Source organism: Aquarana catesbeiana, linkage group LG02 (genome assembly GCF_042186555.1).
Source record: "Aquarana catesbeiana isolate 2022-GZ linkage group LG02, ASM4218655v1, whole genome shotgun sequence".
Classification (NCBI taxonomy): Eukaryota; Metazoa; Chordata; class Amphibia; order Anura; family Ranidae; genus Aquarana; species Aquarana catesbeiana.
Window position 1 is genome coordinate 766,961,415 of NC_133325.1, and position 13,718 is coordinate 766,975,132.

A 13,718-nucleotide genomic window follows, 5' to 3' on the forward strand; every position below is an offset into this window, starting at 1 on the left:
GTTCTCAGTGCCCCCCCTCACAGAACACTGAGCTCCTTTACACAGAACACTGAGCTTTTTTACTTTGTTTCCTGCAGCTCTGGATCGGAATACAATCAAATTTTGGTACAATGGAACCATCACTATAAAAATGAAATATTTTGAACTGGTACAGCTGGACCTGGGCTATGCTAATCACACAAGACTACTGCATTCAATGGTAAGTACCACTGCCAGCATCAGCTGTTGTATGAGGATCTACAGTATATATTTAAAGGGTATGTACACACCCTAATAATAAACTTCTCTTATTTGCTCCATTTTGGTTTATAAAATATACAATTTAAATTGTTTTGTTATATCAGTTAGATAAGTGTAAAAAAAATACTTGCTGATCCTGCAAGATATGTTGAGCTGCTGTTGAGGACCCCAGATCATGAGTAAATAGTGGATATTCCCTATTTAAAGCTGATTTTATTACCCTCTCCATTAACATGTTGATGGTCTTTTACATAAAACTTTAGCATTTTCATTACATACATTATTTTAGACCCCGTAATGCATTACTAGGTCTCTGTACTCCTCTATGCAATGCATATGATGGCTGGTTGGAGGGGGAGGAAAGGGCTACATGATGTTACTGCACGTCCCCAGTCAGGTAAAGGGGCTGGCTTTATCTGACTTGCTGCAGCTTCTAATGTACAGATATGAATGTTTCAACACACATCATGCAGGTATAGTCCACTGTTGTCACCATCAAGAAACCTGCTTTAAGAAATGGCATGAAGCCATCGCTGGTTTGCATGTAGATGGGAGATCTGTAGCTCAGAGATGTAACAAATGATTAAAAAGCTGAACAAAAACACACTTCTTGGGGATATGTAATCACCTTGGGCCTTGGGCTCACAGTGCAATGCTGCAGAAAATAGCAGTGATGTCATAATGTCATTGCCCCTCTCTGCATCATTCAGTATCACCTACTGCTGGACAAAAAAGAGAAGATGACCTTCTGTGTCACGTTGCCAGCCCCAAGATCCCTGGAAAATTATACTAAATTTTCAGTAAAAAAATAGGGGCAGAAGGGGTTCTCTGGGGAAGTGTGAAGGGCTGTCCACCCAAACTGGAGTTGGGCTTAGAAATGCATACTATCAAAATTCATTTGGGTTTACATGTACTGTATGTGAGGTCTAAACCTAGCCCTACATCCAGAGAACTGAACGAGAGAAACCTAATAGATTCTCTTGGTGGTCAGTGTAGAGAATTACTAATACATTGGTGACCAGTGGGAAGAATGCTTCTTACATTGGTGGCCAGTGGGAAGAATGCTCCTTATATTGATGGCCAGTGAGAAGAAGGCTTCTCACATTGGTGGTCAGTGGGAAGAATGCCTCTTACACTGGTGGCCAGTGGGAAGAATGCTCCTTACACTGGTGGCCAGTGGGAAGAATGCTCCTTACACTGGTGGCCAGTGGGAAGAATGATCCTTACACGGGTGGCCAGTGGGAAGAATGCTCCTTACCCTGGTGGCCAGTGGGAAGAAAGTCCCTTACATTGATGACCAGTGGAAAGAATGCTCCTTACACTGGTGGCCAGTGGGAAAAATGCCTCTTACATTGATGGCTAGTGGCAAGAATGTCCCTGTACAGTGAGGGTCAATGTGACTGTCACCCTTACAGACAGCTAAAAAGTTAATTAGCTTAATGCAGCTGGCTTTGCCAAGTGGCATTGACTCTGGAACTATGCAGGTGCAATCAGATGGGAGGTCAATCAGCCACAGCCCAAGGAACCCCTAGCAACCTCTGGAGGAACCTTAGCGTTCCACAGAACCCTGGTTGAGAATGGCTGTCTCATAGGAACAATAGTCATAGGACCGGGTTCTAAAACCAATCAGCCTGGCTGGTTCTCACCTAGTTGGTTTTGTTGTGGGCCTTTTCTTGTTGGGCTACTTGTATAGTATGGATTTTGTTATTTGACTTTGGATCATTGTTAGTCTATCTCTACTTTCACACATGGCAAGACTTGTAGGGACTCTTGTAAATGAGACCCTGGCCCCAGGCTACTGAAGTCCCATGAGGCGGATTCCGCTGTCTATTGAGGGTGTAGGCTGGGAATGAGTTTGTCCTGACTCAAAGAATGCAGAGGAGATGAAGAGAAGTGTCCCGGCCATCGCACACTTCACCTGGCCATATGGTTAGCAGATAAAAGCAGCCTCAGCTCACTACATCAAGGCCATGCCCCTTAACGTGTTTCGCCTCGTTCCCGGGGCATAATCATGAAGGTCCATGATTAAGCCCTGGGTGCGTGTGCAAATATGCTGGGCCGTGGCCTTGATGGAGTGAGCTGAGGCTGCTTTTATCTGCTAACTATATGGCTGGGTGAGGTCTAAGGCAGCTGGGACACTGACTCTTGTGAATGGTTTTCTCTGGAGAGTATGACGGAAGATGTCAATAAGTATGTGTAGTAAAAAACAATCTCTCTTTCTCTCAAGATCACTGGAGAATTGTGGCCAATAGAAGCAGCCGTGTATCATATCGCCACGCAGCCTTCTGGGCCTGTCACCATTGTTTCTCGCATCCTTATTGGCATAAATGAATCAGTACCCCTGCAGGACATCGCAACGTCACTCAACAATATTATGATTCGCCTACCAGAAGTGCTCAACATTCAGATAGATGGTAATCTATTAAAAATTATTTTACTGAAATGTATCGACTGTTATTTTCTAACCTTACTAGTTCAGCGTAGACCCTGGTCTACTAGTGATCCAGCACAGCAATTGACATTACCATGTATATTTTGAACTGGACCACATACATGATTTGAACTTGTTTTGCACATGTGTGTGTGGGAACACAAAAATAGGCTTGCAGGAAGAAACCAATCCACTGTACACTTGCTGTGACCAAGGCATTGCTAACAGTCTTGGTCACAATGAATGTTCTGAGATGAACACATCGAATCTGAACAGGTGATCACTGTCATTTGGCAGTGGTCACCTGACAGCAGCATTTCCTTAACGCTGCTTTGTTATAAAGACATGTCTCAATATGGCCCTACAACCAATGAGCTGCTGTACGGAGCCTGTGCACAATCCCTGATTGGTCCAGCGCTGTCACTTGCAGTAAGTCACCCAAACCAGGTGGGTGTTTTCCTTGGCTCCCAGCACTAATAGAGAGGTGAGATAGAGTGAAGGGAAAGTAATACCGCGTACACACGGGTGGACTTTTCGACCGGGCTGGTCAGACCGTCTATCCGACGGACTTTCCTAACAAACGGACTTGCCTACACACGATCACACCAAAGTCCAACGGATTTCTACGTGATGACGTACACCGGACTAAAATAAGGAAGTTCATAGCCAGTAGCCAATAGCTGCCCTAGCGTTGGTTTTCGTCCGTCGGACTAGCATACAGACGAGTGGATTTTTCGACCGGACTCGAGTCCGTCGGAAAGATTTGAAACATGTTTTATTTCTAGGTCCGTCTGACTTTCGGGAAAAAAAAGTCCGCTGGAGCCCACACACGATCGAATTGTCCGACAGAGTAGAGTTGCACGATTCTGGCCAAAATGAGAATCACGATTTTTTTGCTTAGAATAAAAAGATCACGATTCTCTCACGATTCTCGTGAGGTAAAATCTTTCACATTATTCAAAAAAAAAAAAAAAAATGGGCTAACTTTACTGGTTAGATTTTTTTTTTTTAATTCATTAACCACTTGCTTACCGGGCACTTAAACCCCCCTCCTATCCAGACCAATTTTCAGCTTTCGGCGCTGACGCACTTTGAATGACAATTGCGTGGTCATACTACACTGTACCCAAATGAAATTTTTATCATTTTTTCACCACAAATAGAGCTTTCTTTTGGTGGTATTTGATCACCTCTGCGGTTTTTACTTTTTATTAAAAAAATGTAAAAACTGAATTTTTTTAAAAAAAAAAGTTTATTTTTTTATATTTTGTTTTAAAAAATTTTAAACGGGTAATTTTTCTCCTTCATTGATGTACGCTGATGAGGCGGCAGTGATGGGCACTGATGGGCGGCAGTGATGGGCACTGATGGGTGGCAGTGATGGGCACTGATGGGTGGCAGTGATGGGCAGCACTGGCAGGTGGCACTGATTGGCACTACAGGTGGGCATTGATAGGTGGTACTTGTGGGCACTGATAGGTGGTACTTGTGGGCACTGTTAGGTGGCACTGTGGGCACTGTTAGGTGGCACTGTGGGCACTGTTAGGTGGCACTGTGGGCACTATTAGGTGGCACTGTGGGCACTATTAGGTGGCACTTTTATTGGGCACTGATGAGGCAGATGTGCCTCTTCCACTAAGGGACCGATGTCCCTCACATCCGATCCGGTGATCGGCTTTTTTTTCTACTCGCGCTGTCAGCGTGAGTAAAAAAAAAAAACGATTACCGATCTTTTGTTTACATCATGTGATCAGCTGTCATTGGCTGACAGCTGATCACATGGTAAGGGGCCAGGACCGGCCCCTTACACAGATCGGTGATCAGCCGAGTCTCAGTGACTCGGTGATCACAACGCGCCCGGCGCGCGCCCTGCTGGGCGCGCGCAGGGAGCGCGCACAGGGGAGGACGTCATATGACGTCCTCCCGGGAATGTAGGTCCGCGCTGTAGCCGTCATTCGGCTATAGCGCGGATGCCAAGCGGTTAAAGTAATTTTTTCCAAAAAAATTGCATTTGAAAGACGGCTGCGCAAATACAGTGTGACATAAAATATTGCAACAACCACCATTTTATTCTCTAGGGTGTCAACTAAAAAAATATATGTTTGGGGGTTCTAAGTAATTTTCTAGCAAAAAAAAAATTATTTTAACTTGAAACCAACAAATGTCAGAAAAAGGTTTAGTGTTTAAGTGGTTAAACTTTTTTCACTTACACAGGAAGTCTATTCCATTGACAAACTGTTACAATGTTTATACTTAAGTTCAACTGATAAAAAATGTTTTGTTTCTTGGCAAACTGCCGGTTTTTCTCTTCCTTTCTTTTGAGGGCTGTGGCTTCAGAAGAGCAGAGAGAATTCTTTGCATAGAAAGAATTGTGAAATACTTTAGTCAAGATCGCGATAACGATTCTTGACGATTAATCATGATAACGATTCTTGACGATTAATTGTGCAGCTCTACGACAGAGTCTGGTCCGCCGGAAAGTATGCTGCTAGGGGTTGGGGGGGGAGGGAGTTAAAGCAAACCTGCTAGGAAAAGCATTTTGGACTAAAGCTTCCCAGGGACAGGGTCGGGACAAGGGGTGGGCAGAAGGAGCGGCTGCCCTGGGGGAAGCATGTTATGTAGGGGTAGGGGTGCCGCAAGTTCCTTCTACTATAAAGCTGACAAGAGTAGTGACAGCGGCATCACTTCTGTCAGCCCAGTGCTGGAAGCAGTAAAAAGAGGAAGAGAGAGTCTGGAGGAGGTGCAAGCTGTGCTCTCTCTCCCCCTCCTTCTCATAAGCTCGCTAATAATGAAGGAGGGAGGGGCACAATTTGCCATCTTTGCCCTGGGCACTGGATGATCTTGCCCTGGCACTGCCTAGAGACATGATGCGACAGGTCCATCCATTAATGGCCAGATCTTGAGTGGTACTGTATGTCAATGCTGCTGAACCCAAGGTGAAGAGTTGGGCTTAAAACCTACCTCTGGTTAGGATATAAGATTAAAAAAAGAAAACCTCAGCAATGTAATAGAAAACACTCTTGCTGTAATACTCACTTGCTCACTGGTGCCGTATCCGGCATCTTTCAGCCCATTTTCTGTGAGCCCCGGGTGTCATGGGTGTGTAGCAGGTATAACACCATCACATGGAGAAGCAAAGGAAAAACACAATGGCTGCACATTTTTCACCAACTTTTTATCAAGATGTCCAGAATATACAAACATTTAAATATAGAAGCCTTCCAGTTCAACCTTCCAGGCAGTGAAGATACTTTAGGAACAGGCACATTTGCCACAGGTTTGACCTCAGATCTACAATATTTTACAGAGTAATGGGAATGACCAGGGGATGTCTCCCTTAAAGTGGTTGTAAAACCCTTACATAAACCCAGTGAAGTGCCCAGCCTCAGGTGATACACAGCAATGAAACAAAACCTCTGACGTACAGTAAGCTGTACCTGTTTATCTGCAGCCCACTGTTCTCTAAAACCTTCTAAAACACACAGATCAAAGGCTTTGTCTTAGTTCCAGCAGGCAAGGATGGGCATTTGATGTCACACACTGCACAGCACAGTGAGGAAGGCTAAGTGTATTCTGCAGCCTGAGTGGAGGGAAAGGAAACACACTCCCTTCTACATAGTTTCATATGGAAACATTCACAGCTGAGGTTGTCAGTCACCATAGGTGTGCTGGAGGAGAGCAAAACTGTCTCACGAGATTTTGTGATGTGGGGATAACCTGTCAGAAGTGACTCAGGAGCAGGGACGGGCAGTCAGGGGAGGCAGGTGAGGCAGAACATTAAAAAAAAAATAAAAAAATATCAAGCTTCGAGGGTCGTAGTTGGACGATCGGAAGTCACAGAGACCCCACCACTGGTAAAAATTTGGGGCTCCTACGACCTACGGTTCCGGAGATATGGGGCTCCTTGCGCAGTCTGTCAGAAGCTACATACAGAGCGGCCAATTTAAATACAAGCTGGCACACTGTTTGCAACAGACTGAGAGGATGAGTTCACAGTGCCTCTCCTCACTTCTTGTCAGAGGCACTGAGCACAATGGACAGCTTGGAGTCTTGGACCAATGGTAAAGTACCATTAGCCCCAGCTGTCCAATAAAAATGCTGCAGTGGAGGCACGCCTCTTACTGCAGTGTCATAGAAGGGAGCATGTGTCTAAAAGACACATGCTCCCTTCCAGCCCAGCCCTCCTAACTACCAGGAAATACATGTGTTTATGGGTATAAGATTTACCCACAATCCCATGTTTTTCTCACACAGTTAGGAGGGAAAATTAGAATCTGCTGCTGTTGAATAGTTACTGTTATAATCAAGCTAAATCATATATTATTATGCTATATGTTATAACATTATAATTTATTATTTATCTATTTACTGTGAAAATACTGGTTTGAAGTTATAACTTCAAACTTCAGTAATTTGTCCGTTAAGCCACCTGCTTGAGTACAGTTTTTGAAAATATAGTAAATTACCTTAAAAACAATATATAATAATTATTTGTATATTACTTACTTATGGTAATTAACAACTTTCCCCCAGGCCAATTCTGACATTTCTCTCCTACATGTAAAAATCATCATTTTTTTGCTAGAAAATCACTCAGAACCCCCAAATATTATATATATTGTTCTAGCAGACACCCTAGGGAATAAAATGGTGGTCATTGCAACGTTTTATGTTACACGGTATTTGCGCAGCAATTTGTCAAATGCATTTTTTTGGGAATTGAATATTAAAAAAAAAAAAACTCACTAAGGACAATTTCACAATGGAGTGGGCGGGCGTCGGCGGTATTTTTAGCAGCGCTTTACTATCGTTTTTGCAGCACTTTCCGGCCGAAAAAGGGTTAAAAGCACCCACAAAGCGCCGTTGCAGTGGCTTTTTGCGGGCGCTTCGGCGGCGCTGCCTTTTGATTTCAATGGGAAGGGGCGCTTTAGGAGCGGTGTATACCTCAAAGATGCTGCTTGCAGGACTTTTTTGAGCGTCCTGCCAGCACACCCTCGGGCTTTCACACTGATATGAGAGAAGAGGCGCTTTACAGGCGCTTTGTAGGCGCTATTTTTAGTGCCTTAAGATAACCCAATTTTTTTTTTTGTATAATGTGAAAGATGATGTTACGCCAGGTAAATAGATACCTAACATGCCACGCTTTAAAATTGCGCACACTTGTGGAATAGCACCAAACTTCAGTACCTAAAATCTCCATAAGCGACGCTTTACATTTTACATGTTTGGAGTTACAGAGGAGGTCTAGTGCTAGAATTATTGCTCTCGCTCTAACGTTCGTGGGGTATGTAACCTGTGTGTATCTGGCTCTGATACTAGCCAGTGCTTCACCAGCCACTGACCTCACCGCACGTCCCTGCTCAGGGGGACACCAATACTTCATCACTACCCCACACAGATGCCACCCACACTACAACTCAGAGGGAAAATCCTCGTTCTGTACTGCCCACCACTGGACACGTAAAGGAAAGGAGCTCAAGCGTCACTTGACTGGCCAAAAGTCCCCTTGAAAAAAGCTAAATATGCAAAAAAAAAAATTTAAATGAAACATAGGCGAGGTGCTCCAGGGGAGGGAGGGCTGAGGGCTGCCCACCCAACCTGGAGCTCAGCTTTAGAAGTGCATATTATCAATAATGCAAAGTAAGTGAGGAACTACATTTTCATACATAAGGCTGCTCGTTTATAATCACTTAAGAATGAATTTTCGGGGCGTGTCCGGATGTAGCAGGGAGCAGGACGTGATCCAGAGGAGCTCCGCCGGTCCTGGCTTCATCCGTAGCCATCCTGCTTTAAAATCCTCTCATTTGAATCCACACGGCTCCCTAAGTGTGGCAGGCTATCATCCTTAGCAGGGACGGAGGGTATTGTGGAGGACAGCCGCTCGAGGGTGTTGTAGCAGGCCGGCTCCACTTCCAGGAGGCATTCCGCCATCTTGCGGCCTACAGCGGCCTCGCGATCCCCGGCCTAGAGTACCGCAATCCGCGGGAGGGGGACCTCAGCGCTTCGCGCATCGGACCCGTCCAGAGGTGGGAGGAGGCGAGAACTGGAGGAGACAAGCGCATCCAGCGATCGCACTGCAGCGGCCTCCATTCGGCTCCATAACCCGGACGCGATCCGCCATCTTGCGGCCTGCGGAGCCTCCGCGATCCCCGGCCTCGGGTGCCGCGATCGGCGGGAGGAGGGCCACCGCAGGCTATACAGCGGTGCCACCCAGCTAGAAGCAGCAGCGGGATCCGGAGGAGGCGAGGGAGGGACGCCGAAAACACCATAAAGGCCCTCGGTGGGCTTCATACACCGGCCGCCGGCCGCCATCTTGGAGTTCAGGACTATACCAACATTGCCCTGGGGTGCTGAGGTCTGCGGGAGGGAGCTGCCACCCGACCTGGGACCTGCACAAGAGGGGACAGACAGCTAAGGGACATTGAGAAATCGCAGAGACGACCCCCCCTCTCCCTCCTAACCTGTGACCTAAAGGACAGTCTACAGCTTCTACCACAAGGTACTGTTGTGGGGGGTGACATAACCGCAGGTTTCAAAGCCCGTGCCCTGCCTGAGTCCTCTCCAATACTATAGAATATTCTATCCAGCAGTGGAGTGCATCTGGGCATGACAAGAGGCAGATCTAGTTCAGCGAAGACAGGTGGGCGTACCCCTAAAGCTTCCTCACAGCGGAGGTCACAGGCCCCAGCGGGCCCGACCAACTACGCACACATGGCATCTCAGACCATCCCCACAGATCCGGGCTCGGAGGAGGATCGGTTCCAAGCTCTGATGCTGGCCATTTCTGGATGCCAGAACACCCTGACAGCCAAAACTGATACCCTACAAATGGAATTCGGACTTATGCGCAGGGATATGGACAAGATGAGGGATCGCATGAATGAAGCGGAGCGGCGAATCGGTGACTCGGAAGATACTGTTCGTGAAAACCGGGCCTTTATCCATACCCTGCAAGCCAAGGTAAAGATCCTCGAATCGCGGGCTGAGGACAGTGAGAACCGTAGTCGCAGGAACAATCTGCGGCTGGTGGGCCTCCCGGAGGGCTCTGAGGGTCGGGATCCTACAGCCTTCACGGAAACCCTGCTCCGCACCTTACTTCCACAGGCCCCATTCTCCCCGCATTTTGTGGTGGAACGAGCGCACAGGATGCCTCCAGTGCGGGGCCCACCTGGAGCTCCACCGCGTACCTTCATCTTCCGGCTGCTGAATTTTCGGGACAGAGACTTGGCCCTTAGGGAGGCCCGGAAGGTCCCGGAGCTTCGCTTCGAAAACACCAAAATCATGATGTTTCCGGACTACTCTATCGATACCCAGCGTCTCCGCAGAACCTTCGACCACGTCAAGGCACAGCTCCGCCTGAAAGGGCTAAAGTATAACATGCTGTTCCCGGCTCGCCTTAGAGTGATTGATGGAGAGTCCTCTCGATACCTCACCTCGCCGGAGGAGGCTTCCCGCTGGTTGGATACCCTACCCCAAGATCGAAGGGGACAGGAGTAGTATATGCAAATGCTGGTGTAAGTGCCCAAAGATGCTACCTAGTGCCTTAGAAGTAACTTCTCAGATGCGTATGACTGTCACTTTGAATACTTACCAAGAAGATCGTCTTTGTTCATGTAGTTCCCCAAAAGGCCTTACTGCCGCCCCCCTGCCCTCCCCCCCCTAGTTCTCGGTTCCTGTACATTAAAATGGGCCTGTTGAGGATGGAGGGGTTGGGGTGGTGGATGGTTCCCTTGCTGGTTTTTTTTTTCCCCCCTCCTCTTACTGTTGAACTCTACATGGCGGATTTATCCTTTACCCTCTTCAAATATGTAGAAGCTATAACAATTCAGACACACTATATTTTTTGTCAGAGGAAACAGGGGACTTCCTTAAAAGGTATATGGGGGATTATAGGTCACAGTTGGGACCAAAGTATGTGCCCCTAGCTTCGGCTAGGTGTTTTTTATTTTTACTTTTATTTTTCTTATTACGTTTTCTTATATTAGTTTAAAGCTTGCATGGATTTTTATTATGGTGCTTTTATCCTCAGGATACGGACGGATATCTCTGGACTGCACCGAACTTTGACCGCCCCTGTGTTGTTTGGTGCCGTTCAGGGAATTGTCTCACTGCCTTATAGGAGACTTTCCTAGAATTTAATGGGTTCCGTTTGGGGTTCAGGCACGCCGAGTTCTACAGCGGATGTGCGGGGTGGGCGGGGCTTGGGTTTTTGTTTTTGTTGGTTTATCAGAGTTAATTTCTACTACATAAGACAGATGTGTCACAATGTATGTTTTACAAGGGTGCTGTGGATTTGGGCCCTGCCGCCGCTCTGCCTAGATCCGTGGCGGACCCATATGTACAGTGAATTGATGGCGGTGTCGGCCTCTCAGGGTCCAGCTGACTGTAATTTGATCCTTGCATATTCCTATTCCCCCTTGCTATGGCCCCCTTGAGAATTCTTTCCTGGAATGTCCGGGGCCTTGGCGATAAAATAAAGCACTCCCTAGTGTTCGAATATATTAAGAGATATAACCCCCACATCTGCATATTGCAAGAAACGCATTTAGTGGGGAGTAAGATAATGAGCCTCAAACGGCCCTGGGTTGGGAGACATTTTCATGCCACTCACTCTGGATACTCCCGGGGAGTTAGTATCTTGATTCATAAGTCCCTCCAATTCGAGTTGTTGGATGTTAAGCTGGACCCTGGGGGTAGATACGTACTACTACATGCACTTATTGACACGATTGAGATGGTGGTTGTGGGCATTTATTTACCACCCCCCGGCTGACATTTCCCTTTTACATAATCTTATCCCTCTCCTAGCCCAATATCCCACGGATAATGTCCTTCTGGCAGGGGACTTTAATATAGCACCAGATCCGTCCCGAGACAGGCTCACACCTGACCCGGCTACGGACTCTTCCTTGTCCAGATGGGCGGGTATCTTTGGTTTTGAGGATGTGTGGAGATGGAAGCACCCTCATGAACGGTCATTCACGTGCTGCTCCCATTCACACAATACGCTATCCCGCATTGATCTCATCTATGCCAGTGGCAGTCTTTTGCCCAGGCTTAGGGGGATCAAGATCCTTCCCAGAGGAATATCGGACCATTCGCCGATGTTCTGTGATATGCAGACGGTGACTCCCCCTGCTGACAGAATCTGGCGACTGTCTAGATTTTGGATAAATCACCCGACTATAGAGTTTGAGATGGCCACTTTGATTAGACAATACTGGTTGATAAATGCTGACTCTACTACACCGGGTAATGACTGGGATGCATTCAAGGCCTATATCAGAGGATGTTACATGTCTTCCATAGCTACGGAACGTAAAAACAATCAGATTGCACTGGAAGAGGCAGAGGCCAAGGCTCAGACTCTCGAGTCTGACTTTGCCCTCACGGCTAACCCCCTTAAGGGACAGGATATGAGAGCAGCTTATAGGGAGGTTCTGCTTCTCAGGGTGGCCAAGGTCAATAAAAGACAGCTGGTTCAAACACAAAAAATTTTTGAACAGGGGGAGAAGACGGGGAGACTGTTAGCCTGGCTAGCTAAAGAACAATCCATGACCCCCACTATAGCGAGAGTCGAGGCATCAGACGGTACTGTAAAGACAGACCCATTAGATATGAATACATGCTTTAGGGAGTTCTACTCCAATCTGTACTCTTCGAGAGCAGGATACTCTGATGAAGAGCTCTCTCGGTTCTTGGATGGAGTGGAATTTCCTACTCTTACCCCGGAGGCAAAGCAGTCCCTCGATAGCCCGATCACAATAGAAGAGGTCCAAATAGCCCTGGGTTCTTTACAATCAGGTAAGACACCTGGAGCGGATGGATTCCCTCCTGAGTTTTATCAGCAATATATTGAGGAAATGGTCCCAAGAATACACAGCATGTTGGTTAAGACGCTAAAGGAGGGAGTCCTCCCCCCTTCCATGGCACAAGCCATAATAGCGTGGTGCCCAAACCAGGTAAAGATCCCCAATTCTGTTCGTCCTATAGGCCCATTTCCCTATTAAATTCTGATGCAAAAGTGTTGACCAAAATCCTTGCTAGACGCCTCAATGAGGTAATACTATCATTAGTGCATGAGGACCAGTCGGGGTTCATGCCGGGCAAGGGCACAGACATAAACCTGCGGAGACTGTATGCGGTCTTGGCCTCGGGGGTTGGAGACGTTGACCAAGCGGTAGTGGCTTCCCTGGACGCGGAAAAAGCTTTCGATTCCGTGGAATGGAATTATCTATGGGAGGTCCTCCGCAGATTTGGATTTGGTCCCGTCTTCATCTCCTGGGTTGAGGCGGTGTACAGATCTCCGACGGCCGTGGTGCGCACTGGAGCGGTCCTCTCTCAGTCCTTTCCCCTCCGTAGGGGAACGAGACAGGGCTGCCCATTATCCCCGGGGCTTTTTGCGCTCGCGATAGAGCCCATGGCTATCCTTATAAGGTCCAACCCACGTATACAGGGTATTACTATAGGCCCACTACAAGAAAAGGTGTCGTTATACGCAGATGACACCCTTTTATACCTTAAGGATGATGGACAATCGTTGACACAAGTGCTTCAGCTAATAGATAGATACGGGCGATACTGCGGAATATGTATTGACTGGGGAAAGTCGGTACTGTTCCCACTGCACTCTGGGGTTGCTCCTTCGCACTTGGACGCACAGCTTCGCCGGGTGTCACAGTTCAGATACCTTGGCGTAGAGATACATAGAGACCTTCGTCAATTCATTGGCCTCAACTTGGCCCTGGTGATGTCTCGGGTGACCCACCAATTTTCATCATGGAGGTCTCTTCCCTTTAGTCCAGTGGGACGCGTAAATTTAATTAAGATGTCTATCCTGCCCAAATTCACCTACTTATTTAGGCAAACTCCTATCCCTATACCTATTTCCTTTTTTAATAAATTGGACAGCTTAGTCATATCCTTTGTATGGAATGGAAAGGCCCCTAGAATCGCAAAAACAACCTTACAATTACCGGTTACATTGGGAGGCCTGGCACTCCCAAGTTTCCTAAAATATTACTGGGCGGCGGTCCTGGTGACGTTA

The 13,718-nt window shown here is 47.1% G+C and overlaps 1 protein-coding gene across 1 annotated transcript in view; it reads left to right on the top strand.

Annotated features, from left to right (window-relative positions):
• UMODL1 (uromodulin like 1) overlaps nt 1-13,718 on the top strand; it is a 95,426-nt gene that overhangs the window by 18,455 nt on the left and 63,253 nt on the right. Inside the window, exons 4-5 of the mRNA XM_073617268.1 lie at nt 78-199; nt 2,468-2,654. Of these exons, the coding sequence (XP_073473369.1) occupies nt 78-199; nt 2,468-2,654 (309 nt within the window). The remainder of the gene's footprint in view (nt 1-77; nt 200-2,467; nt 2,655-13,718) is intronic.